At 37.6% G+C, this 25,320-nt stretch overlaps 1 protein-coding gene across 1 annotated transcript; it reads left to right on the top strand.

Moving 5' to 3' along the window:
* The first annotated feature begins 3,580 nt into the window (after positions 1-3,580).
* On the top strand, positions 3,581-4,591 carry LOC127130514 (uncharacterized). Its single transcript, XM_051059507.1, has 2 exons — positions 3,581-3,662; positions 3,777-4,591. Exons 1-2 carry the CDS (start codon positions 3,581-3,583, stop codon positions 4,589-4,591), a joined length of 897 nt encoding a protein of 298 aa, XP_050915464.1.
* Positions 4,592-25,320: the final 20,729 nt, after the last annotated feature.

Below are 25,320 nucleotides of genomic sequence, written 5' to 3'. Positions count from 1 at the left end.
GCATTAGGTTCAGACAAAACAAAGACAAAAAAACCACAAGACAACAATATATTTATATACAATAATAAGCTCAAATGAGCAAAAAGAAAATGACATAAACATAAAAGATCTGATTATGGTTATGTTAGTTTGTCATTAAAGTGCATTAAAGTAAATCGCAAGAAATTAAATGCCTAAATTAAAGTTAGTAATTAGTATGGTTATGTTAGTTTGTCATAATACAATTTAGCGCTATGTTAAGCAATCGTAAGTGGACTAATGTAGTAGTCACACCTATCTGAGGCCGGTCAATAAAACTATAGGCAAATAAATACAAGTTAGAGATCATGACTAGTAAGCCAAGCTCCAAAAATTTGCCATGCCAAAAGAAAAGAAAAAGGCCTTGTATGGTGTTTAGGTTTTTTGCTTGACTAAGAAGCAACCTATCTTTGACACAAAGCAACTCACTTGATCTTGGATCAAGTTGAGTTTGATTGGATCAAAGAAGGTTAAACCTCTCATCTATCAAGACCAACCATAAGACATTAACTCATTTGCCAAAAATAAAAAGAAAGAGATGAAGATGAAATGAATGAAAAGAGAAATCAAATATCAAACACAATTGGTCAAAAGTGAATCAAATCATCATCAACCAATGCCAAACAGAAGAGAAATGAAAATCACAAGTCAACAAGTCAAACATATTTTTTTGGTATTTTTGAATTAAAAAAGAATGCAAAAAAAAAATGGCAAAATATGGTCAAACCTCAAATTTAATTCAAATCAACTTCAACAAGTCCAATTAAATTCTCATAGGTCTAACATGGTCAAACAAGCTTTGACAAAAATTTTCAATAACTTTTGAAATCAGAAACTATTTAAAAACAATTAAAAATAATAAAAATAACACAATATGAATTAAAATCTCAAATAAATCTCAAATCAATTAAGAAATTGATGAGACTATTTTTCATTGACCTATCATGATCCATATGTGCTAAGAAAATATTTTTGGATTTTCAGATATCAAAAAGTATTTTAAAATGAATTAAAACTATTAAAAACCAAATTATTCATAAAAAATATTAAATGAATTCACAAAATTAATTAAAAATCAAAATATGAAACTAGATTTTTCAAGATTTTTTTTGGCATTGGTCTCATATTTTTGTGACTTCAAATAAAATATTTATGAATTTTTGAAAATAAAAGGAATTATCTAAAATATTTATGCGTAGCCACAGGATTGTCTCATTAATTGACGTGGCATTGATCTGAGGGTTCAGAGGCGCGGTCACACGGAAGACCAAAGTCAAGCGCGCTACATCTGGATTTAAAATAAGTCAATGCAAGCAAGGGCCAGGATTATAACATTTCAGCATCATCCAATGGTTCCAAGGATTCCACGTGGGGATGGTGGTGGAAACCACCATCTTCTCCGGCCAGACAACCAATTCCGCCCACCATGCGCATGAAATCAAACCTTAATAAAAATGAAGAAGCAAGGTATCAAAATGAAGCTGAGGTGATGTACATCACCCCTATAACCATGGATCATTCTCAAAATTCCTATTTAAAGAGAAACATGAGCTTGAATATCATGGTTCTTGATCCGAAATGACACGATTTGCAAAATTAAGACCACCATTGGCCTGCCTCATGCATGAGGGCTTCAGAAAACAGCATAAACCAAATGAATTCACATTATATTTCAAGATCTGAATCAAAAAAGTTTGTTTATATACCTCTGAAATCAAGCTTCAAATAACACGAATTGTCCAAGCTCTTGATCCAATTTTAATGTGGAAGTGTGATAGTGATGCAAGGTTAAGGAATTATGCTTTGAAATTCAACTAATGATGTTGAAATTCAAGCTTGAAAATGAAATAGAAAAACTGAAATTCCTTTGGTGAGGGTTTGGTTTTCAATCCAGCAGCACTTCAGATCTCCTCGTGGTTACCATTTGAATGAGATTGCACTTCTATTTATAGCTGTATGTGACGCAATGCAATGCTTGGCTCGTGTGCATGAAATTTGGATCCTCCATGCATGGGCCTGTACAGGCTCATGTGAGGCCCAAGAGTGAAGTTAAATCCATGCTGAGATCAAATGCAAGTGAATTGGACGTGTAATTGGAGTTGCATTTGCTTGCACATGAAGTTACAGGTTGAATTGCAAAACTGAACATAAACATTAAGCTCTTCGAAACTTACTCATGGAAAGTCAAAAAAATTAATGTTAGTAATGGTTGGAAAGCCCTTGAAATGAGGAAAAAAAGTCATGTTGGGAAAAAATTCATTTCGAGTTCGGAAATTTAGGAAAAATGGTTGTGAAGGTTTGGGGGCAAAACATGTCTAGGTTCCCTTTGAATTTTTTTACCAAAAGCACACATCTTCAAGCCCTTCGGTTTCAATGATGCAAGCCTCAAATGGAAAAACCTACAAGCCTCAAATATGTAGATATTCTCAATATGATCAATTTAGACATAAATTTTGCATCATTTGGGTTTTTCATGAGAAAGTTATGGGCACTTGAAGTTGGACATTTTTCAAATTCAATGGCTTTTGTCCAAAGTGACCTATAATGTTTTGTATTATCACATGTGTTTATTTTAGGATTATGAAATTTTATCCAAAATAAAATTTGAAGTAGACATTTTAAACTTTCCAATGTAATTGGTCTCACCTCAAAATCATTAAAAATAAGGAAGTTAGGTCCTTGTGAAGTTGACCCGAAATTAGGGTTTCAATCAAAATGACCTATAATGTTTTGAAATGGATGATGACCTTCCAAGTTTCAAATGGATTTTTAATGAACATGAAAGTTGTTCATATGGTTCTTAAGAATACTTTTTTCTTGGGGTCATCTTCATTTGACGAATACATAACAAGTTGTGTCTCAATGATCCTCAGTTTAGTCAGATGACTTGACTGGTCAACTTCTCAAGGACAAACTTCAAATCTTGATGAATGAATGATTGAGGATACTAACATAGGTTCATATATGCATAAAGTGATGAATTAAATAAATTTTCTTGATTAAATTTAATCATAGGTTGAGGTTGCTTCATGAGCAAGGCACAGTCAAAGCATAGTTGAATTAGGGTTTCCTTGGGAAACTATCCTCAAGATCTTTGGGTTATCTTGATCAAATTGGAAAATTGAGATACTTGGGAGACATATATGATGATTATGAGCTTTGTGGACCATTGTCATGCTTTTCTCATCTTCATCTAGCCACTATATTGAGCTTAGGAGCCTCCTAGGAGCATGGGAGCACATGATCACTTGAGCTTCAAAACAAAAAGAGTTAGTGACATATTTTTGTGCTTTTGGTTAGTAATCAAAATAAGAAAATCAATAATATACAATACAAGCATGCCTGGTGGTCTCAAACCACTCACACAAGTCCCAACCCCTAGGGTAGAGGAGCCACACATGCTATGATCCTTGAGGCATTGATATGATTCCATGAGGGATCTTAGGGTCAAAATTAGGGTCCTACAGATATGCACCACAATGATCGTGTCATAACAAATCTAGTCACTAGAATCCTTAATGAAGGACATTTTGTCAAGGGAGTCTCTACTCCCCTGTCTAAAATGTACCCCTCTCCTAAGGTTGAACATCATAGTGAGAAGGATGACGATTCCTCTAGATCTGAGAAGGACATGGCTGCTAAAGGTTTGTGCTCTCTTGGGAAAACTGTGTCTGGAAAAGGAAAATCTATGGCATCTACAACTGCCAATGCTTCCCATTCTTAGAAGCATGATTCTGCAAACAATATGATTGACCTAGATACTGATAGGTCTGATGATCAAGAGGATAACTTACTTCATCACTTAAAGCCTAGTGTGGCTAAGCCTATGAAGACTAGAAAAGGTAGATTTGTGGATGAAATGTTGTCAGCTAAAATAGCTAAGAACACTGCTGGTGTTGGTCCTCCCAAATCTTGGAGCAAAGTTGATTTGAAGAAGAGTAAGGTAAGAGAAGTTTTTGAGTCTAACGAAGATGTTGAGGAAGATGTCCCTGAAATCTCCCCTGTGAAGAGGGCCACTGTGAGGAAGTCCCATGTGAAAGTTGCTATTGTGCACTTGGATAATATCTCTTTCCATCTTGAAGATGGAGCTGCCAAATGGAAGTTTATGATTCAAAGAAGGGTGGTTGTAGAGGAAGAGTTAGGAAAGGATGTTGTTAAAGTCAAAGAGGTCATGGACCTAATAAAGAATGTTGGGTTAATGAAGATTGTGGTTGGGTTATCTCAGTGCTATGAGGGATTGGTTAAGGAATTCATTGTCAAAATTCCTGAAGATATTGCTGATAAGAACAACAAGGAATTTTGCAAAGGTTTTGTGAGAGTTATGTGTATCACATTTTCTCCCACTGTCATTAACAATTTTCTGGGAAAAAGTATAGAGGGTGCAGGTGAATTGGAAGCTACAGACAATGAGGTCTGTAGAGAAATTACAGCAAGGCGGGTGAAAGGGTGGCCTATTAAAAAGCATCTTCCTGCTGGGAAGCTGACTGTGAAGTATGTTATATTGCATAAAATAAGATCTGGAAATTGGGTGCCTACCAACCATATTTCCACAATTTCTAATACCCTTAGATGATTTATCTTTGATGTTGGAACCAAACTAAAATTTGACTATGGTAGATTTATGTTTGAACAAATTGTCAAGCATGCATCTACTAATGCAGTGAAGCTGCCTATAGCCTTTCCCTCTATGATATGTGGGATTATCCTAAGTCAACACCCTGGAATTCTGAGTACTAATGACCTACCAAGTAGAAGAAAACCTACTCTATCAGTGCACTATAAACTGTTTGAAGGCAGTCATGTCGAACACATTGTCATGACATCTGGTATGAAAAGGACAGCCTTAAAAGTGGGACTTACTGCTGAGCTGAAGGAGACATGTAAAGAGCTGGGTGAAGGGATAAGGGTAGCAATAACTTGGAAATAATCGTTGGAAGCCCTGATTGCAAGCATGGAGCGAGCTGAAGGTGAGAATATTGAACCTACTAAGGAAGATGAAGCCCACACCTCTAGTGAAAGGTCTGCAACTAATGATGAGACAAGTGGCAATTCTGTTTCTGATGCTGATGAAGCTGCAAGCTCAAGCTCCTCCGATTAGCCCCTTTGAATTTTTCCCCCATGGATGTGATGATTTTTGTTGCTGTTTTGATGGATTTCTTGGATTTTGGCAGTTATGTTCTGCTGTTTTGATGTTTTGCTGTTTTAATTTGGCCCCCATGGATTTGTTGGTTTCTATCTCAGTTTGTTTAAAGTTGTTTATGTACTTGGTTCTATAACCCTTAACTTTTGACATTCTGGTTTTTGACTGAATAGACATTTATTTTGTCTCTTTGGTCTCTTTTGGCTAAAAAGGGGGAGAAGTTGCTATAGCTATAGCTATAGATGATGTTATAGAGAATGTTATAGATGATATTGGAGATGATGTTGGATGTTTTATACAAAGGAGGGAGAAAAGGGGGAAGTATTATGTCTGTGTAAAGCAGATTGGTGCTAGCTGAAGGTGGAGGTGGTGTGTTCTGTCTGTGTGAGCACAAGCGTATGTGTGTTTACTAGCTGTTTTTCTTACTAGTAATGTGTGTATGTTTACTTCTGCTGCTGAACTGATACTGTGATTGTTATCTTGTGAAACGTAGGATCCGATGTATGTTTTAGCCAAAATTTGCTAAAGGGGGAGTTTGTTGGTTCTATGTGTTGGCAGCAATTTTGTTAAAACATAGAGTTATCACAAGGTGTTACGCGTGTTGTCTTGACATGTGATAGCAATTTCCTACAGGATGTTTAAATATGGTTGTGCAGGTTTTAGCTAAGATGTCAGACCCGATGTTAATACATGTGTATACAGAATATTCAGTCTGAATGTTATGTATCTTAATGTTGCGCTTTTCATGCGAAATCTGTGTGTGATTATGTGGAGATTGAATGAGCTATTCAAGGAGTAATTTGATTTAAGACTAGAATGATCTATTTTCCAATAAGGGATGATTAGCTGTCGTGAATAAGAAGATACGCAAGGAAAATAAATTTAGGGTTTTATGATGCCCAGGCCCATTCAAAAGCATCTATTTAAAGGCCATGTAAAACCTGGTTTTAACACACAAGAAACGAACGAAATAGTGAGAGAGTTTTAGGGTTTTAGTCTTGTGTGAGCTTGTGTATTGTGAGCCATTCATACATCTAATTGATGTTTGAATTGGATTGACTTTTGTGTTGTATTTTGTCCACTCTAAGCTTTGAAGCAGAAGTGTGTGTTTACTTGGTTGAAGCTTTTAAGCAAGATCAAGTATGTGTTCTTGAAGAGTGTCTTCTTTCTTTGTAATATTTGTTTTTATATCATTGTTGTGATTGAGGGGGGTGAGTAGGGTCTAATATCTAAGAGTTCTTAGATAGAACTCACACGGGTAGAGATTAGGTGAAAAGACTGTAACTTGAAGTTGTTTACTGAGAGTCTTTGACTAATTCTGTTTAGTGGATTTCCTTCCTGGCTTGGTAGCCCCCAGACGTAGGTGAGTTTGCACCGAACTGGTTTAACAATTGCACCTTCGACATCTCATATCTGATACCAAAATTTCAAGTACCTTGCGGCGTGTTATTTCCCCGGTACTTTTTCTAGATTCCCCAACGGAGTTCACGTTTCTTCGGAAAGGTTGATCTTCAACAGAGTATGATGTTTTCCCCAGTAGATCGCGTTGGTTTCCCCACCAATCACCATCCGACTCGCTCCCTGTCAGACTTTCCTGCTAGTTTCTGAGAAGCTGTTTTGTGTTTATCTTCTGTACGATTGTCTCCCATTTGATATAGTGTTGACCTAAAATTCCCTGCAGACTCGATAACTTCGCCTCTTGTTAGCAGATCTCCTCCCCCGGCTAGATTTGAGTCTTTGGTTTGTTAATTTCTCTGCCCAATGTGAAAATCCCAGTCAAATTCAAAGTGCCTGACTTTGAGAAGTATAAGGGAAACTCTTGTCCACTATGTCAACTTGTGATGTATTCCCACAAGATGTCAACCTAGAAAGATAATGACCAATTACTGATTCACTATTTCCAGGATAGCCTGACAGGTGTTGCGCTTCGTTGGTATATGGGGCTAGATAGTTCAAGCATCCGCACTTTCAACGATCTAGGAGAGGCTTTCGTGAAATAGTACAAGTACAACGTGGATATGGCGCCAGATAGGGACCAGCTGAGGTCCATGTCTCAGAAGGACAAGGAGACGTTCAAAGAGTATGCCCAGCGTTGGAGGGAGTTGGCTGCCCAGATCACTCCTCCTTTGGAGGAGAAGGAGATGACGGAAATCTTTCTCAAAACCCTAAGTTCATTTTATTATGAACGTATGATTGCCAGTTCCCCCAGTGATTTTACCGAAATGGTAAATATGGGGATGAGACTTGAAGAGGAGGTCCGTGAAGGACGATTGTCGAAAGAGGACGCGTCAACTAGCAAGAAATATGGGAGTAATTTCAGCGAAAGGAAGGATAATGAAACAAATGAAATTTCTAGTGGGAGGAAGAGGAGGCCTCAAATCAGAAGAAATTTACCATCCCGTCAACATCATCATCACCAAGTATCATCAGTCATTCCAGTATTCTCCAATCAACAAACAACACCAATTCAACAACAACAACAACATCAGTATCAAAATCAACGTCAACAACCGCAACAAAGAAGGAACACCTACAACAACAACAACAACAACAATTCCAACAACAATCATCACCAACAACAGAACTTTGAGAGGAAGAAGGTCTCTTTTGACCCGATTCTTATGTCATATGCAGAGTTGTACCCATCTTTAGTCCTCAAGAATTTGATTCAACCGAGGAATCAACCGTAGATCCTAGAACCACTTCCATGGTGATATAAACCCGAACTTCGTTGTGCTTTTCACCAGGGTGCACCTGGGCACGATATTGAGAACTGGTATCCGCTGAAGTACGAGGTGCAAAATCTTATGAAGAGTGGCATGGTGTCTTTTGAAGACCGCGCACCTAATGTGAAAGTTAATCCTTTCCCCGCTCATGGGAATACCTCAGTAAACATGGTGGACGGTTGTCCAGGTGAATACAAAGTTTTTGATGTGTGTTTTATTCGTGGATCCTTGGTGCAGATACACAAGGACATATGTATGGTGAGTGACTGTGAACATGATCACGAAGGTTGTGATATTTGTAGAGTGAACCCAATGGGGTGTGTTGTTGTGAAAAGGGACATCCAATGTCTGATGGATGAAGGCATGATCCAAATTTGTCAATCCCGTCATGAAGATGATGATGTTAATGTCATTGTTCCCGTTTTCAAGCAACCAGAGCGGTTGGTGATGCAGTATGATAGTAGCAAGAACGTCAGCAATAGATCAGTTTCGTCGTTGGTGATACAGTTGGGGGACCCAGTCCCGTATGCATCTGATAAGGTTGTACTGTATCAATACAATGCTACGATGATAGAGAAAGGTCAAGAGGTCCCGTTTCCTACGACCAATTCAGTAGTGAGCATTTCATATGTTACGAAGGTGACCCGCAGTGGTCGAGTTTTTGGACCGGTAATCCCGGAGAATAAGGAAGAATTATGTATTGGTAAGAAGGCGGAGGTGCCTAGTGTAGATCCTGTTGGTTGTTCAAGAGATAAGTCTGGTGAATCCAGCAATTTGAAAGCCAATAATGATGATGATGAGGTACTCTGATTGATTAAGAGGAGTGAATTCAACGTGGTTGAGTAATTGCTCCAGACTCCCTCAAAGATTTTCGTGTTGTCTCTGCTTTTGAATTCTGAAGCGCACAGAGAAGCACTCTAGAGAGTTCTCAAACAGGCATACGTGGAGCAAGATGGTACTGTGGCTCAATTTCATCATATTGTAGCCAATATCACTTCATGCAATAATTTGAGCTTTTGCGATGAAGAACTCCCTGAGGAGGGAAGAAATCATAATCTGGCTTTGCACATCTCAATGAATTGCAAAGAAGATGCTTTGTCAAATATGCTAGTTGACACTGCGTCATCACTCAATATGCTTCCAAACTCAAATATCCGAGTGATTTTCAGATTACTTTCCAGGTAATGGATATTCACCCGTCCTACAGCTGTTTGTCGGGAAGGCCATGGATTCATGAAGCAGGAGTTGTTACTTCCACTCTACACCAAAAGCTCAAGTTTGTCAAGAATGGCAAGTTGTTGATTGTGGGAGGTGAGAAAGCATTGTTGGTCAACCATTTGTCATCTTTCTCGTATGTGGAAGCTGAGGATGAGGTTGGAACTCTATTCCAAGCCTTATCTATTGCTGCTGAGAAGAGATTTGGGGCACCTATGTCCTCTCTGAAAGATGCGCATATGATTGTTGAGGAAGGTCCTGTTGATTAGTGGGGGCGCATGGTAGAGGTCTCCGAGAATAAAGGAAGAACTGGTTTGGGGTTCCAGAAGGGCTCGTCAACCGTTAGATCAGAAGAAATGCAACTCAGTTTCCGTAGCGGAGGGTTCATTCATGGGAATGAACAACACTTAGCTGTCGTGCTAGAGGACAACGAAGAGGAAGACTGCACCAACTTTGTGACGCATGGACAGACATGCAACAATTGGATTGTTGTTGATATTCCTCTTATTTTGCATCGATCTAAGTAATTTCCTTTATATTTTAAAAATCCTTCTCCTATGCCTAAGGGAGAAGTGAACATTGTTGGGCATTTTAAATTGATCATCAATAAAATTAATTCTATTCATCCACATCTTTGATGTTTATTTTTACTTTTTGCTTATTTCTGAAAATGGTAATCACAAAAAACATAAATAAACAATATAATTGTCCATCTGCATAATATTTGGTCACAAATTCACTTCTCTAAAATCAAAATATCAAATCATTATGTAGGTTGGTTCCTAACCCCATTGAATACGATGACCCTTCTCCTTCTCCAAATTTGAATTCCCTGTGTTTGAGGCCGAGGAGGAAAGTGATTTAGAGGTGAGTGATGAATTGTCTCGTCTTCTTGAGCAAAATGAGAAAATTATTCAGCCGTTTGAAAAGCAGATTGAGCTAGTCAACTTGGGTTCCGAAGATGATGTGAAGGAAGTCAAGATTGGGTCTCAATTGTGTTCAGATGCCAAGAAGGGGTTGATTGATCTTCTTCGAGACTATTCATATGTGTTTGCTTGGTCCTATCAAGACATGCCTGGGTTGGATTCTAATATTGTGGAGCATAGATTACCGTTGAAGCCAAAATGTCCGCCAGTCAAGCAGAAGTTGAAAAGAAAGCATCCTGATATGGCTGTGAAGATCAAATAGGAAGTCCATAAGCAGATTGATACCGATTTCCTTGTGACTGTTGAGTATCCGCAACGGTGGCCAATATCGTGCCAATGCCGAAGAAAGATGGAAAAGTCCGCATGTGTGTCGATTATAGAGATTTGAATAAAGCCAGTCTGAAAGATGATTTCCCTCTGCCACACATTGATATGTTGGTAGACAATACTGCTAAATTCAAAGTCTTTTCGTTTATGGATGGATTTTCCGGATATAATCAAATTAAGATGGCACCCGAGGATATGGAGAAGACCACATTCATTACACCCTGGGGAACATTCTGTTATAGAGTGATGCCTTTCGGTCTAAAGAATGCTGGTGCAACTTACCAAAGAGCAATGAGTACTCTTTTTCATGATATGATGCATAAAGAGATTGAAGTTTATGTCGATGACATGATTGCTAAGTCGATTGATAAAGAGGAACATGTTGAGCATTTGTTGAAGCTATTCCAGCGTTTGAGGAAGTATAAACTCGACTTGAATCCCAATAAGTGTACTTTTGGTGTTCGTTCTGGTAAGATGTTGGGCTTTATTGTCAGTGTGAAGGGTATTGAAGTTGATCCTGCCAAGGTCAAAGTAATACAAGAGATGCATGCGCCCAAAACTAAGAAGCAAGTCAGAGGTTTTCTCAGCCGCTTGAATTATATTTTCAGATTCATTCTGTCGCTACCGGGATTTCACGATAACGAAAGAGGGACTAAAGAGATGCCAAAGAGAGGCAAAGTCAGAAGAGTCGCCACCAAATTTTATTTAGTTCACCTCCATCAGATAGGAGAGGGGAAATAGTCGATAAAACCCTCGGAAAAGAGACACACACAGGAAGCGCTAAAAGAGAATAAGGAATCGGTCTCGCAACCGAGATTTGGGTTCGGAAGTCGGTTACATAAGGGGAAGGTATTAGCACCCCTTACGTCCATGGTACTCCATGGGAACCATTTGGGTTGTTTTACATACATGAGATTTATCTATTATTGTTTTATTTTCAAAAGAATGTGTGAAAAGAAGGGGGTGTTTTTGTTATTATAGTGCTCGCCAAGGATTGGGGCCCTTGTGCCTACGTATCACTCATTCGGGGATGAGGAATCAGAGCTCCGTAGTTCAGAGTAGAAAATGTTTGTGTGTTGGTTGATTTTACCTTTGAAAAAAGGGTTTTCAGGATGATGCCCTAAGGCACAAAAATGAGTTTGATGAGTTGTATTATTTTTACCTTAATAAGGGTTTTATGAAATGAGTGTTTGTGATTATATTATACTAAAGTCTATGAGCGGAGGTTATTATTGTAGACAACAAGCCAAACGTCTTGCATCCAAAATAATTAGAGTAAGGATAGGAATGCTCCATTCTCACTCATTCTCCACCACTTAAGGCTCATGGAGCACAATAATAATCGTAATTATTAAGTATTTTTGAATTTGGCTAAGAAAATGCCACTTCACGTTGAATCAAGGGTTTCTTTCATTTTTTATTATGAAATTTGGCTTATGCAACATGAGTGCAAAGTAACCAATAAGAAATTAAAGAGTATCATTGTAAGGTAGCCAACGAGAAAGCCTTTTGTGTGCAAAACTGACCTAAGCCAATCAAAGGATAATGGTCTTACGAACATGTCCCCCTAAGGTTGTTCCATGATGCCATTCTTAAAACATGCATGTAAGTTATGGATGAAAATCCAAGTGTTTACAAAGTATCACAAAGAGTAAAGGAAGACTTCCAAGCAAAGGTCCTAAGATGAAATCCTCTAAGTCCAAGTTGATTAAGAGTAGAGTGAATATTTTTGGTCTTACCATTTTATCATGTTTTTGTTGCTTTTAATGTATGATGACAACAAAATAAATAACAAGTAAATAAACATGCATGATGAGTTTGTACAATCATGATGATAATGAGTACTTGAATGTAAATTACAAGGTAATAACATAAAAGTAAATCACAAGATAAAGAATAACAATATCACAATAATAATGGTTAGTGAATGTAAATGACACAAAATAAACCACAAGTTAATGGTAACAAAATCACAATAACAAAGGTTAATGATAAAAAAAGTTAGTGAAGTATAATTAGTGGTTAGTAATATGTACAAAATGAACATCTTGAGGACTATTTTCCATAGGTCAAAAAGACTCAAAATATGACATATTAAGGGATAGCTTATCATCGATGCAAAGTATTGAAGATGATTGAAATATCAACTAACAATAGATATGTAACAAAGAAAGTTATGCAACCCTAACTCCATCTCTCAATATTATGATTTGTTCTTTTTATTTTTGTTTTTTACTCCTCTTTTATTTCGCAAGATAGTAAGAGAGTAAATAAATTATCATAATGTAAATGATATGGTTAGATAACAATAAACATTAGCATAAACATAAACAAAAAGTACTTGAAATAAAGTTAACAATAAAATAAATTGCAAGGAAGTAAAGTGAAATAATGTAGATGTTAGGAGTTAGTAGTTAGTGGTTAGTAGAATAACAATAAGCAAATAGAATAACAAGTTAATGTAAAGAAAATGGTTTCATCTATGTATTAAATGACCCAAATATGGTTGAAATAGAGGCAACCTATCAATGCCTCAAAGTATCATGAAGGATCTATTGATCAATCATTAATAGGTTTGAAACATTGAATGTTTTATCAACTCTAAACAACCATGGCCATGATCTAATGGATCTCATCAACCAAATAAATGTGAAAACAAGTCAACCATAAATAGCAAATGAAACAAAATACAAAGTTTGATTAAAGATGGTGGATAAAAGTAGCAAGCACAAGAAATCCCAAAAGAAAAAAGTGTAAACCAAAGTTAATCATCTTTTACAAGTTTGCGTCTAAACCCTCTCAAAAGATCAATTAAGAACAAACAACCATTTTCAACACAAAAACAGAACAAAAAGTTAACAAAGTTTAAGCAAAAATCATTACCCAAAAAATGTTAAAAAATGGTAGGTTGAAATGGTGTTGAGCTAGGACAAAAGCAAGGGGTTTGGGATGAAAGTGTTTATGGTGGAAGTTTAGTGAAGGAGCTCAGTTATGAGTGTTAGAGAGTGATAAGCTTTGAAGAAAAATATGAAAGAGGGCAAAAAAAAGTTGGTGGGGGTGACTTTTCTAAGTGAGAAAGATTTTTTTTTTTGACCTAGGTTTGGAGAGGAGAGTCAATGGTACTTGGGCAGAACTTTTGGGGGCTAAGAAGCATGAAAAATGAGGGGAAATAGTACCTCTATTTATAGGAAAAGTAGGTGGAAAAGGGGGTGACCCAAAAAGCACTATGTGTAAAAAACAGAGCTACTGTTGCTGCCCACTCAGGTGTAATCGATTACCATGATTAGGGTAATCGATTACACAATCCAAAATGGCCTGGAAATCAATTTTTTGTATGTGTAATCGATTACCATGATTAGGGTAATCGATTACACAATCCAAAATGGCCAAAAAATCAATTTTTGGTCTGGGTAATGGATTACCATGATTAGGGTAATCGATTACACAGTCCAAAATGGCAAAAAAATCAATTTTTGGTCTAGGTAATCGATTAGCATGATTAGGGTAATCGATTACCCAGTCAAAAAAAAATTATTCCAGAACTTTAACCGGATAACCCCAATTTTTTCAGGGTGTAAACACCATGCCTTGAGTCCGTGTAGTATGTATTTGGTTATGAAAGTTTAATGACAATATGATGATGAAGTAATGAAAGCATGCATGTGTAGTAGGGCCATGGATCAGATGAAAGTTGTATTGGGGTAGGGTGAATTTTGGGGTATGACAATTGCCCCTATTTAATTTTCTCGGACCTGAATACATAGATAGTGACGACTTCCAATGTATTCAAGGTAAGAGAGAATTAAATAATAATGAGAGTAACCAGAAATTCTCCCTGCCGGAGGATAATAATGTGAATATTTGTTTAGGGATTATGCATGGTTATGATGATTATGCATGCAATATGATCTATGCATCCTAAGTATCTTCTTAATGGTGAAAGTTTGATGTCAAAAGGGCCCAAGAAAGTTGAGGGAAGAAAGCTTCACTAGGGAATGAGAAAAAGAAAGGTGATCACCCCTAGTAACGACTAGGAAAAAAAAGACAACGTTCCTTAACAACAACATGAATACAAAACATCTATTAGAGGTCAAACAAAACGAAATCAGTGGCGACTCTTAGCGAAGGCTAGAATACCTGACTCGACTGGAGATAAAAAAATTTTGTGAAGGAATAGTGACGATTTGTAGCGAAGGCTAGAATACCTGAAATCCTCCGGGAAGATCAAACAACTCAGTGATGATTCTTAGCAACGGCTAAGAATACCTGACTCTGCTAAGGAGAATACGGATGTCAAGTGACGTTTCCTAGCAATGGCTGGAATTCCTGACATCTACTGGAGAAAAATGAACTTAAGGATGATTTTCGGCTATGAATGCCTGACTCGGCTTGGGGAATGAGTCCAAAATGCCTCTAGTCTAAAAAATGAGAATTCAGTGACGATTCTTAATAATGGCTAAGAATACTTGACTCTGCGGGGAAAAGGAAAAAATGTGTTGACTTTCTAGGGATAGAAGAAGTACAATGATGTTTCTCAGCATTGACTCCTCTAGGGAAACTTGACAATGAAATGAAACAGCTTAGCAATGATTCCCAACAACGGCTGGAATGCGTGGTTGGTGCTTGGGAAATGTTTTGAAGATGACCATTGATTTTTTTTTTGGGAAAATTCCTAACAATGGTTGGAAAGTTCTGAACTCTGACGAGTTAGTTTGAGTAAGTTAAGAAGATACTTATGATGTGATGTTATGTATGCCAATGCTTGTTTGGGCTTTCATGGGGAATTCATGAAATGCAGGGTTTGCAAGTTAGTCCAAGTATGTTTGGGCTTTGCGGAGGAGTGTATTTGGGGAATGCCAATGGTGATTGGGCTTAAAAAGGGTGATTGGGTGAATCTTACTAACTTTCTGATACTTGAGAAATTGGAGTTCAACGTCCAAGTAAGTGCTGAATGTAATGTTTGAGAATTCCAATTGAGGGGAGAAATGATCGGCCTAGTCCAAAGAAATGTGTGGCACCCTTGGGTTGGAAATGTGTTTTGATTACCTTTAGCAAAATTCTAAAAAGAATGTAATTCGATATTGTCTCCCTTATAGTTTTTTTTGAAAAAGGTCTTTTAATCGAAAATTTCCCATGTAATTTTATTTAGAAAAAGGTCATATTTCGCAGACAAAGCAGGAAAAGTAAAAATATGGAACACATGTGAGGGAACTGATATTTTTATTGACAAGTGGTTCCACAAATAGGGAATTTTGTACAAAGGAAAGCAATTCCTAAAAGAGGTGATTGCGAAAGGGAAATGATAATTGTAATGGCAATGAAACATCTCGAATTTCCTCTAAATTCTAACTCTGTTATAGCCTTTATGCCTTTGGTCACCCTTTGATCTTTCTTTTTTGAAGGAGGGTGATAGGATTGACTCGCTAAGGAATGAAGAAGGATTCCTTGCGGGATGCAGCCTCTTGCTCTTATTAAATCCCTAATTTTTGCCTAGACCGCCCTTTCGGGTTTTCAGTCTACCGAGATACCCATTTTCGCATAATTTGCCCTTTCAGGTTTTCAACATATCAGGCTATATATTTTATTATTATTTTTTTTAAGAATAGTATTCCTGACTGCATCCGTATTCACCGGGGGTGGAAGATCTTCACCATCCATAGTTGCAAAGATCAAGTCTCCTCCGGAGTAGACTTTTCTTACAACATACAGACCTTCATAGTTTGGCGTCCATTTTCCCCTTGGGTCAGTATGGATTGGAAGGATCTTATTCAATACGAGGTCTCCGGCCTTTAGGCTGCAGGGGAAATTTCTTTTGTCATGTGCCGTCTTGATGCGCTTTTGATAAAGTTGGCCATGGCAGATGGCTGTTAAGCGCTTCTCATTAATGAGGTTTAGTTGGTCAAATCGAGCTTGTACCTGCTCAGACTCATCAAGCTTAAGGAAGGAATCTCTACTTCGACCGGTAAGACTACATCCATGCCGTACACAAGGGAGAAGGGAGTTGCCCTAGTGGAAGTGCGTACAGAAGCACGATAGCCATGTAATGCAATGGGAGCATTTCAGGCCAATCTTTGTAGGTTTCCACCATCTTTTGCATGATTTTCTTGATGTTTTTGTTAGTTGCCTCAATAACGCCATTCATCTTAGGCCTATAAGGCGATGAGTTGTGGTTGTCGATCTTGAAATTCTTGTATAGCTCTTTCATCATTTTATTATTAAGGTTAGATCCATTATCACTAATGATCTTGTTGGGGACCCCATAACGGCAGATGATTTCTTTCCTGAGGAACCGAGTCACCACTTGTCTGGTAACGTTGGCGTACGAGGCTACTTCTACCCATTTTGTGAAATAGTCAATGGCTACAAGGATGAAGCGGTGTCCGTTCGAGGCAATTGGCTCTATGCCTCCGATCACGTTAATGCCCCACATGGCGAAAGGCCAAGGTGATGTTAGGACATTGAGAGGTGTTGGCGGCACAGGGATCTTATCAGCATAAATCTGGCACTTGTGGCAGGTTTGGACGTGGCGATGACATTCAATCTCCATAGTCATCTAGTAACATCCGGCCCTTAAAATTTTCTTCACCATAGTGCTCCCACTGGCATGCGTCCCAAAGGATCCTTCTTGAATTTCCATTATAATTTGGTTTGCTTCTCACTTGTTCACACATCTAAGCAAAACGGAATCATAATTTCTCTTGTATAATACCCCTCCACTTAAGAAGAATTTGGATGAAAGTTTTCGAAGATACTTCTTGTCGGTGATGGACGCGTCCGCAAGATACTCTTGGTTCTCTAAGAATTTCATGATGTCATGGAACCAAGGATGACTGTCAGCTTCGTCTTCTGCTGCCAGACAGTAAGCAGGTTCGTCCAAGTAGTTCAGGTGAAAGGACGACGCTTTGTTCTTCCACTTAACTTTAAACATGGATGCCAAAGTTGCCAAAGCGTCAGCTAGCTGATTCTCTTCTCGAGGGATGTGGTGGAATGTAATTTCACCAAAGTAGGGGACTAGTTTCAAGACATGGATTTTGATTCTAAGATCGATAGCAACTTCAATACCAAAGATACAAGCCTCATATTCGGCCATATTGTTTGTACATTCAAAACATAATCGGGAGGTGAAGGGGAGGTGTAAATTAGTTGGAGAAGTAATTACTGCCCCAACACCATTGCCATGAGCATTAGAGGCTCCATCAAAAACTATGGTCCATCGGGATCCAGGCTCGGGTCCTTCCTCTGGACCGGGGATGTTGCAATCCCTAATCAACATGATATCCTCGTCAGGGAATTCGAAACGCATAGACTGATAGTCCTCCAAGGGTTGTTGTGTAAGATAATCAGACAACACACTCCCTTTGATGGCCTTTTGAGTGACATGTTGGATATCGTACTCGGTTAAAGCCATTTGCCATCGGGCTATTCTTTCGGTTAGGGCCTGTAAGACCCCAATTTTTTCCCTAAGATCCCTCATGGCCTCATATCATATCATTGCATAGCCTCAAGGATCATTGTGCACCTTGCTTCCTTCCCTGTGGGTGGGATCTTTTTTTTGAGTAGTTCTTGATCACCAAGCATTCCTTGCATTCATATGTCAGTTGCTTTTCTTTCAATCTCTAACCAAAAGTACAAAAATATGTCATCTAACCTTTGTCTTACAGATGAAGCAATAACAGGTCAAGTACATCAAAGGCATTCATTGAGCAGTAGATGGTGGTCATTCTTGAGATTTGGACCCCACAATCATTTACAAGAGTTCATATGAGTTGTGATGTCATTTTGAAACAAAATCCCAAGTGGTAGAGGCTTGAATTTCATCAGAACATTTCCAAGACATCTGAAGACCTAGAAAGTCAACTGCAGAGTCAACTGTGGATTTGGAGGTGGGAAGTGATTAGAAATACTTCATTCATGTTCAAACAAGTCTCATTTGACATTTCAAACACTCACATTGAAGAATTTGAGGTCCAGTCAAAAATTTCCCAAAATAGAAAGTGACCCATAATTTGAATTTTCCAAAAATGGAAAGGTTTTGGACCAACTTCAACTCAATTTTACATCATCAAAAAAGCTTAAAATGAAATTTTGTTGAACATGAAAGTTGTATATCTTTCTCTCCCATTTCCAAAATGTCCAAGATCATGAGCATATGGTGTGTGGTTGAGGAGATGTGATCCAATCATTGCCAAGTATGCATGGGACTTCAAATGGCCATATCTTTTGATTCAAAGCTCCAAAATGAGTGGTTCTTTTTGCAATATTCTCCTCTTGACCTCTAATTTCCAAATCATGCATCACATTACATGAATTGTCATCACATGATCATTTGTTAATCCATGCTTTTTTGGAGGGAATTGCAAAATTCAAAAATGGTGCATTGTATGGACTTTTTACCATTGCCATTGGGTTTAAAAGATGATTTTAAGTGAGAATGATCAAGGAGATGACACTGTTCACGTGCAATTAGCCCATGCACCATGCATTTTGAGAATTTTGCAAAACACCTTATTTCACTTAACCAAATTAATTATGGATTAGCAAGTTGATTAAGAAGGCATGTATATACTCTAATCCTAACAGAATTAAAGCGGGTTAATCACAATTCACATTTCTAGATCCAAAATTCTCTCTCACTCAAAATTTTTCTCTCATTCATAATTCAATTTTTTTCCAAATAGCATTGTATTTTGACTTCATATTCTTGTTCCCTAGCTTGAATTTAGTGTAGATCAAGTGCTGTTTTGTTGAATTCGTGCAAGAACCAAGTGGTGGAAGTTCATGAAGTTGAAAATGGAGTTTCCGTTTTGAGCTAGATCTAGCACCATTCAAGCTTCAATTGCTTCATCAAACTTCATTTCAAGTAGTGTAGAGTGGATTTGGACCAGTACAAGCTGTGGATCGTGTGAATTCAAAGTTTCTGCGCTTCAAGAGGTCATAATTCGAACCTTTTAATTTTGAAATCCATGTATATATTATTGTAGCTCTTGTCCTCCTGGTAATTCTGGTGAAAGAATCGTGTGAAATGATGCACTGTACCATGAGATACGTGAAATTGAAATTTGACATGTTGAAATGATTTTGATCGATTCTTTCTATTTATGATGTTTTATGCTTAGCTTTTGCTTGATCCATGTTCTATGTTGCATGAGGATTAATTTGGTATGCTATTTGTTAATTTCTGGACAATTGCTGGAAATTTCTGGAAAAACGCATGAAGGTTCTTCAATCTTCATCTTCTTCCTCATGAAGAAGATGAAGTTCATGCATTGGCCACGATTTTGCTGTATAGCAACGGTTTCCTACGTTTCTTCCATGCTGGCTTAGGGTTTGGTAGGGATTGGTCCACGCACGCGTCCACCTAGCATATCCATTGGCTCATAACGTTTTGACCAGACCACATCAGCGTTGACATGCCACGCCGTTTAATGAAACGGTGCGTTTCATGTCAAACGCGCGCCACACATTTGAATCCATAGTGGATTCGATTCCTGGCGAATGATATTTTCAAAATGCTTCATCATTTTTATGCTTTCCCTCCTATTTTCCATGTGCCATGTTTCTTTACATTTTTTATTTTTCCATCAACTTAGAAAAACCATAACTAATTGGAAAATGCATCATTTTATCTCCAATTTTTTGCATCGTGATCCTTGTTCTATCTAGTTTTTTATCATGATAATTTCCAAAATTGTGCATGGCTGGATTTTATTTGGTGCTAGGCTATGTGGTCATGTATCCACTTGTGACCTTACCTTGCTTATCTTGTTGTGAAATGCTTGTCTTTAATCCAATGAATGTGAAATTTTGCATTTTGATTCTAGACACATTGATGGACATTTTGGTTTTGGTTTGATATTTTTCTCAAATACCATTTCTGTTTTATGCTTGTGTTAACTTGGTGTGACAATTTGTGTCACACCTTTGATTGTCCAACTTGTGCCATTTAATTTCCATGCCAAATGATCTTTAATGTTACTGATTTTTTGTATGTTGATCATGTTAGATGTCTTGAATGTTCATGAATTTTTCCATATTTATTTGAATCACTTCTGTTTTGATTTGAATTTTTCATTCATGTTGATCACATATGAGCTTTGAAATTGCCTTGGACTTCTTTTGATCATGAAATCCTTTTGCTTAATGATGTTGATGTGAGCCTTTTTAGTATATGTCAATATGTGTTTGAAGTTGCAATGTGTGGAATTTCAGCTCCTGTTTTGAATTTTTTCTTCATATTTGACCCTAGGCTTTGACCTAGTGGTTTGTTGCTTACGTGTGAGCTTTGATTTCAGGTTTAAGCATCCAAGTTCCATAGTTGATGATGCTTCATCATGTGAATATTCATATTTGCTTTTGATTGCTAATATTTGTGTGTTTTGTAGGTTGATGCTAACTCATTTGAGTTTGCCTTATGGCTTACACATTTTGTACATTGGGATTGTCTGTTGCTTATTGATTGTTGTCTGTTTGTATGAGTATTGTACTGATTTGTTTAGTTGTTTCCACATGTACCTAAGTTGCTTTAAGTTCATTTGAACTTTGCTTTGCTTGGTTGCTTAACCACTTAGGTATAATCCCTAATCTTCATGTAGTCTGGAAGACCTGTCATGTTACTTTGACAAGCACCTGTCTGAAGCCCTCCTTAAGAGGCAATGTTTGTGCTTGTTTAATTTTGTGCCAAGCAGGTAAAGTCCTCTCATGAGGCAATTGGCAGATAAAAGAGATGTGTAATCCATCTCCTGCCATTCTGTTGTGTCATTCACCATGCTCACACCATGTGTTGATGCATTGTGAATAAGAACCCAAGATCTTATAGAGTCGATCATTTGTGGAGAAGAGTTCCATTTCATTTCCATTTCATCTCCCTGACCAGGGATAAGAGCTATGAGGCACACCCCTCATCTCCATTTCATCTACTTCACCCTAACTCTCAATGTTAGGGTTAAGAGCTCAAAACACCGCATTCCAGTTGGCTGTAAAGCCTAACCTTGCTTGAGCCTAATTGATTGTGTATAGTGTGTGCTAATTGACTTATTTGTTTGCTTACTTGATTCATCTGTGTATATTTGCTTGAGCGTGCCTTTGTGCATGTATCTCCATTACTTGTATATCATTTCATAATCATTGTTCATTACTTTGTAACATTTTGTTTTGTCCATGAACGAGGCAAGCATAAGTCCATTGATTGGCAGTTATTTCCTATGATATGGTAGGAGATTGGTATAAGTCCATAGATTGGCATCTGGTATCCTTGTTTTCTTTGCTTTGTGAGACTAGTATAAGTCCATTGATTGGCATCTGGTATCCATGTTTCATTTTGTTTTAAGAGATTGGTATAAGTCCATTGATTGGCGTCCGGTATCCATTTTGTTTTGTGAGATTGGAATAAGTCCATTGATTGGCATCCGGTATCTATTTACTTTGTTCATCTGTTATTTGCTTGTTGCCTTTTCCAAAGGAATCACTTGAATCATCTACATATGATCTCAAGAGGTGAACATCTAAGAAGTTTTACTTCCTCACTCTCCCACCTTTTGTGGCTTTAAACCTCCATTTGCATGTTAACCCAAAACTTGAAAACTATTGTGCAAACATTTTCATCTGTTTTTTCATATTAGAAACCTAGGCCCTAAGCCTCTGATTTGCAAACTTCATTTTCACAATACTTCTTTTGAATTGAATTCTAATCATACTTTGACTTCATTTTTGTGAACATTCCTAATTGGTTAATTTCAATCACTCAATTGCTTTTGTGGCCCAAGTCCACTTCTTAATCAAGTTTTCATATATTAGCCGTAGATCTCAATTATCTTAGTGGTTGATGTTAATCTCGTCTCTTGTACTTAGTGATCGAACTGTAAGACTTCCATACTGAAAACAGGGTTAACCCCTCTAGTATGTCGAAGCTATTCTCACATGGTGGACTTGTTGTTGGTATAGGTTGAGTTTTCTCCCGTGGATAATGAAAGACCTTAGGGATTTTGCTCAAAATCAATCCGTTCACTTACTTTTGGAAATCTTTTAGCCGAACTACGACGTTTTGATCCTTACCTTCCATGGAAAGGTACGTAGGCAACGGGTTTATCCGTTCAAACACAAAAATAATAACTTGTATATTCTTTTCTCATCCCTTCAATCCACGTTTGCACAATAAATATTTCATAAACAAATAACATTTCATACAACAAGTTCTGAAAAGGGCTCCCTAGGAGTACCTAAGACGTTTTGGGTGCCTAACACCTTCCCATTACGTAATTAACCCCTTACCCAGATATCTGATCTTTTCATTAGTTTTCTATGTGTAAAACTTCTTAGGCTTTTGTTCGCTTTTTAGCCATTCCTTTGTGTAGCGGTGTATTCGTCGCTATATGATTTATTGATTAAATCAAAAGCAAAGCATACAATGAATCGAGTCTCCACCGCACTTTTATTTATCCACAGGACTGGCTAAAAAGCGAACAAATGCCTAAGAAGTTTTACACATAGAAAACTAATGAAAAGATCAGAGAGTCTGGGTAAGGGGTAAATTACGCAATGGGAAGGTGTTAGGCACCCACTACGTCCTAGGTACTCCTAGGGAGCCCTTTTCACACTTGTACAAAATTGTTATTTGTTATGAAATATTTATTGTGCAAACATGATTGGGATGAGGAGAAAAGAATATACAATTTTTATTGTTTTTGTGTTTGAACGGATGAACCCGTTGCCTACGTACCTTCCATGAAAGGTAAGGATCAAAACGCCGTAGTTCGGCTAAAAAATTTCCAAAAGTTAATGGATTCAATTTTAAACACAAGCCCTAAGGTCTTACGTTATCCACGGGAGAAAACTCAACCTTATACAAACAACGAGTCCACCATGTGAGAAAAGCTTCAACTTGCTAGTGAGGGGTTAACCCTATAATAAGCAAGGAAGACTTACCATTCAATCAACTAAGGACAAATAGGTGAGATTAACATCAACCAACTAGGATAAATCAAACCTATGGCTAATGTATGGAAACTTAACAAGAATGGACAAAGCCACAAAACAATTGAATGGGTGAAGTTAATTGATTATGAGTATTTACAAAAGGAGGGTCAAAGTATGATTAAGATTGATTCAAAAGAAGTATTATGAAATGGAGTTTGAAAAGTCAAGGACTTAGGGCCCAGGTTTCTAATTTGAAAGCATGAAGATGTTTGCACAATATTTATCTCAAGTTTTGAAAGCAATGTGTGAAAAGGTTTAGGACAAAGAGGGATAAATGGATGAAGATGGAGTGTAAAACTTCCTAGAAGGTTCACCTCTTGAAATCATATAGAACATGACTCAAGTATGTCCTTTGGAATAGGCAATGAGCAATAATAAACAAGCAAAGCAAAAGGAGAAAGTCAACAAAAGCGGATACCGGATGCCAATCACTGGACTTATACCAATCTCCTAAAGCAAAATTGGATATCAGAGGCCACTCTATGGACTTATACCAATCTCCTCAACAAAGAAAGTAAAAAGTGGATACCGGATTCCAATCTATCTGGACTTATACCAATCTCCAACAAAGCAAAACAACATCTGGATATCAGATGCCAATCTATCTGGGCTTACTCTAACCTCCAACATATGATCATAGGAAAACAAATGCCAAATTACATGGACTTACAATTGCATCCTCACATACAACAAGCAAATGCATCAAGCAAAGAGAAGATGAGTGGCCAATGAAATGGTCTTATACTCACTTCCATATCATAGGAACAATGGCCAATGAATGGTCTTACAATTGTCCTCAATGGGCAATCAACAAGGATATGTCACAAAGACAAATGAAATGATCATGCACTAATGAGCAATTAATGATGATAAATGCACAAATCATACAAGCAAACATGTGCATATGAAGTAAGCAATCAATCAACCAAAGTCAGTCAGCATACTCTATAACCAAACAATTAGGCTCATACAAAGGGTTAGGCATTGAAGCCAACTGGAATGGGGTTAATGGTGCTCTTAACCTTGACATTGAGAGCCAAGGTGAAGCAGATGAAAGGATATGAGGGGTGTGCCTCATGCTCTTATCCCTGGTCAGGGAGAGCTTCAAATGATAGAAGGTGTGGGAGTTCAGAAAGTAGGAACTCTCTCCACAGATTATTGACTCGATAGATCTTGGGCTTTTACCCACTATGCATCGACACATGTGGTGTGAGCAAGGTGAGTGACACACAGAATAGTAGGAGATAGGTTACATATCTCTTGGGTTCTACCAATTGCCTTATTCAAAGGACTTTTCCTGCTTGGGACAAAGTTAAACAATCACAAACATTGCCTCTTAAGGAGGACTTCAGACAGTTGCCTGGCCAAGTAACAGGCCAGGTCTTCCAGACTACATGAAGAAGAAGGTGATATACCTCAATGCAAATGCTATCAAGCAAAGCAATGCAAGTTCTCAAAGAACTATTAGCAACTAATGGTACCTGAAACCAATCAAACATAATCAGTATGCAACTCAAATTCAAAACCAATATAAGATAAAGATCAACAGTCAACACAATCGATCCCATGTGCAAAGCACAAAGCTCAAAGCATATGAGCTAAGCATCCTACAAAACAAACAAGTTAGTTCATGATAATCAATCAAACTCAATCAACTTGCATTGATCTCCTTAAAGCATTTGCTTCTTAACCTGAAAAACCAAACTCAAACATGAGCAACAAGACCACTAGGACAAGCCTAGGGTTAAAAGGAGATAAAAAACCTAAAACAGCAAGTGAAAGATATCCAAAATCAAGTTCAAACAATTAAGAAACAAACCTAAGTGGTTTAACATTCATATCATTCATCATTATCATTTCACAAACAAATTAGGTCAAAGCATGTCATATAGAACCTCAAAGAAGTCAACAGAAAGACTCCAACCAAATCCAGTCACAAACATTTCAATAAATCCTCAAATAATTAATGATCAAACATCATCCATAACATGATAAT

Source organism: Lathyrus oleraceus, chromosome 3, assembly GCF_024323335.1.
Source record: "Lathyrus oleraceus cultivar Zhongwan6 chromosome 3, CAAS_Psat_ZW6_1.0, whole genome shotgun sequence".
NCBI classification, from domain to species: Eukaryota; Viridiplantae; Streptophyta; class Magnoliopsida; order Fabales; family Fabaceae; genus Lathyrus; species Lathyrus oleraceus.
This window is presented reverse-complemented; position numbering and strand designations above follow the sequence as displayed.

Bases quoted from the DNA above. Each gene is read 5' to 3' on its own strand.
- LOC127130514 (XM_051059507.1), top strand. From the start codon at position 3,581: ATGTACCCCTCTCCTAAGGTTGAACATCATAGTGAGAAGGATGACGAT. The intron at 3,663-3,776 runs GTTTGTGCTCTC...TGATTGACCTAG, and splicing joins GAAGGACATGGCTGCTAAAG to ATACTGATAGGTCTGATGAT.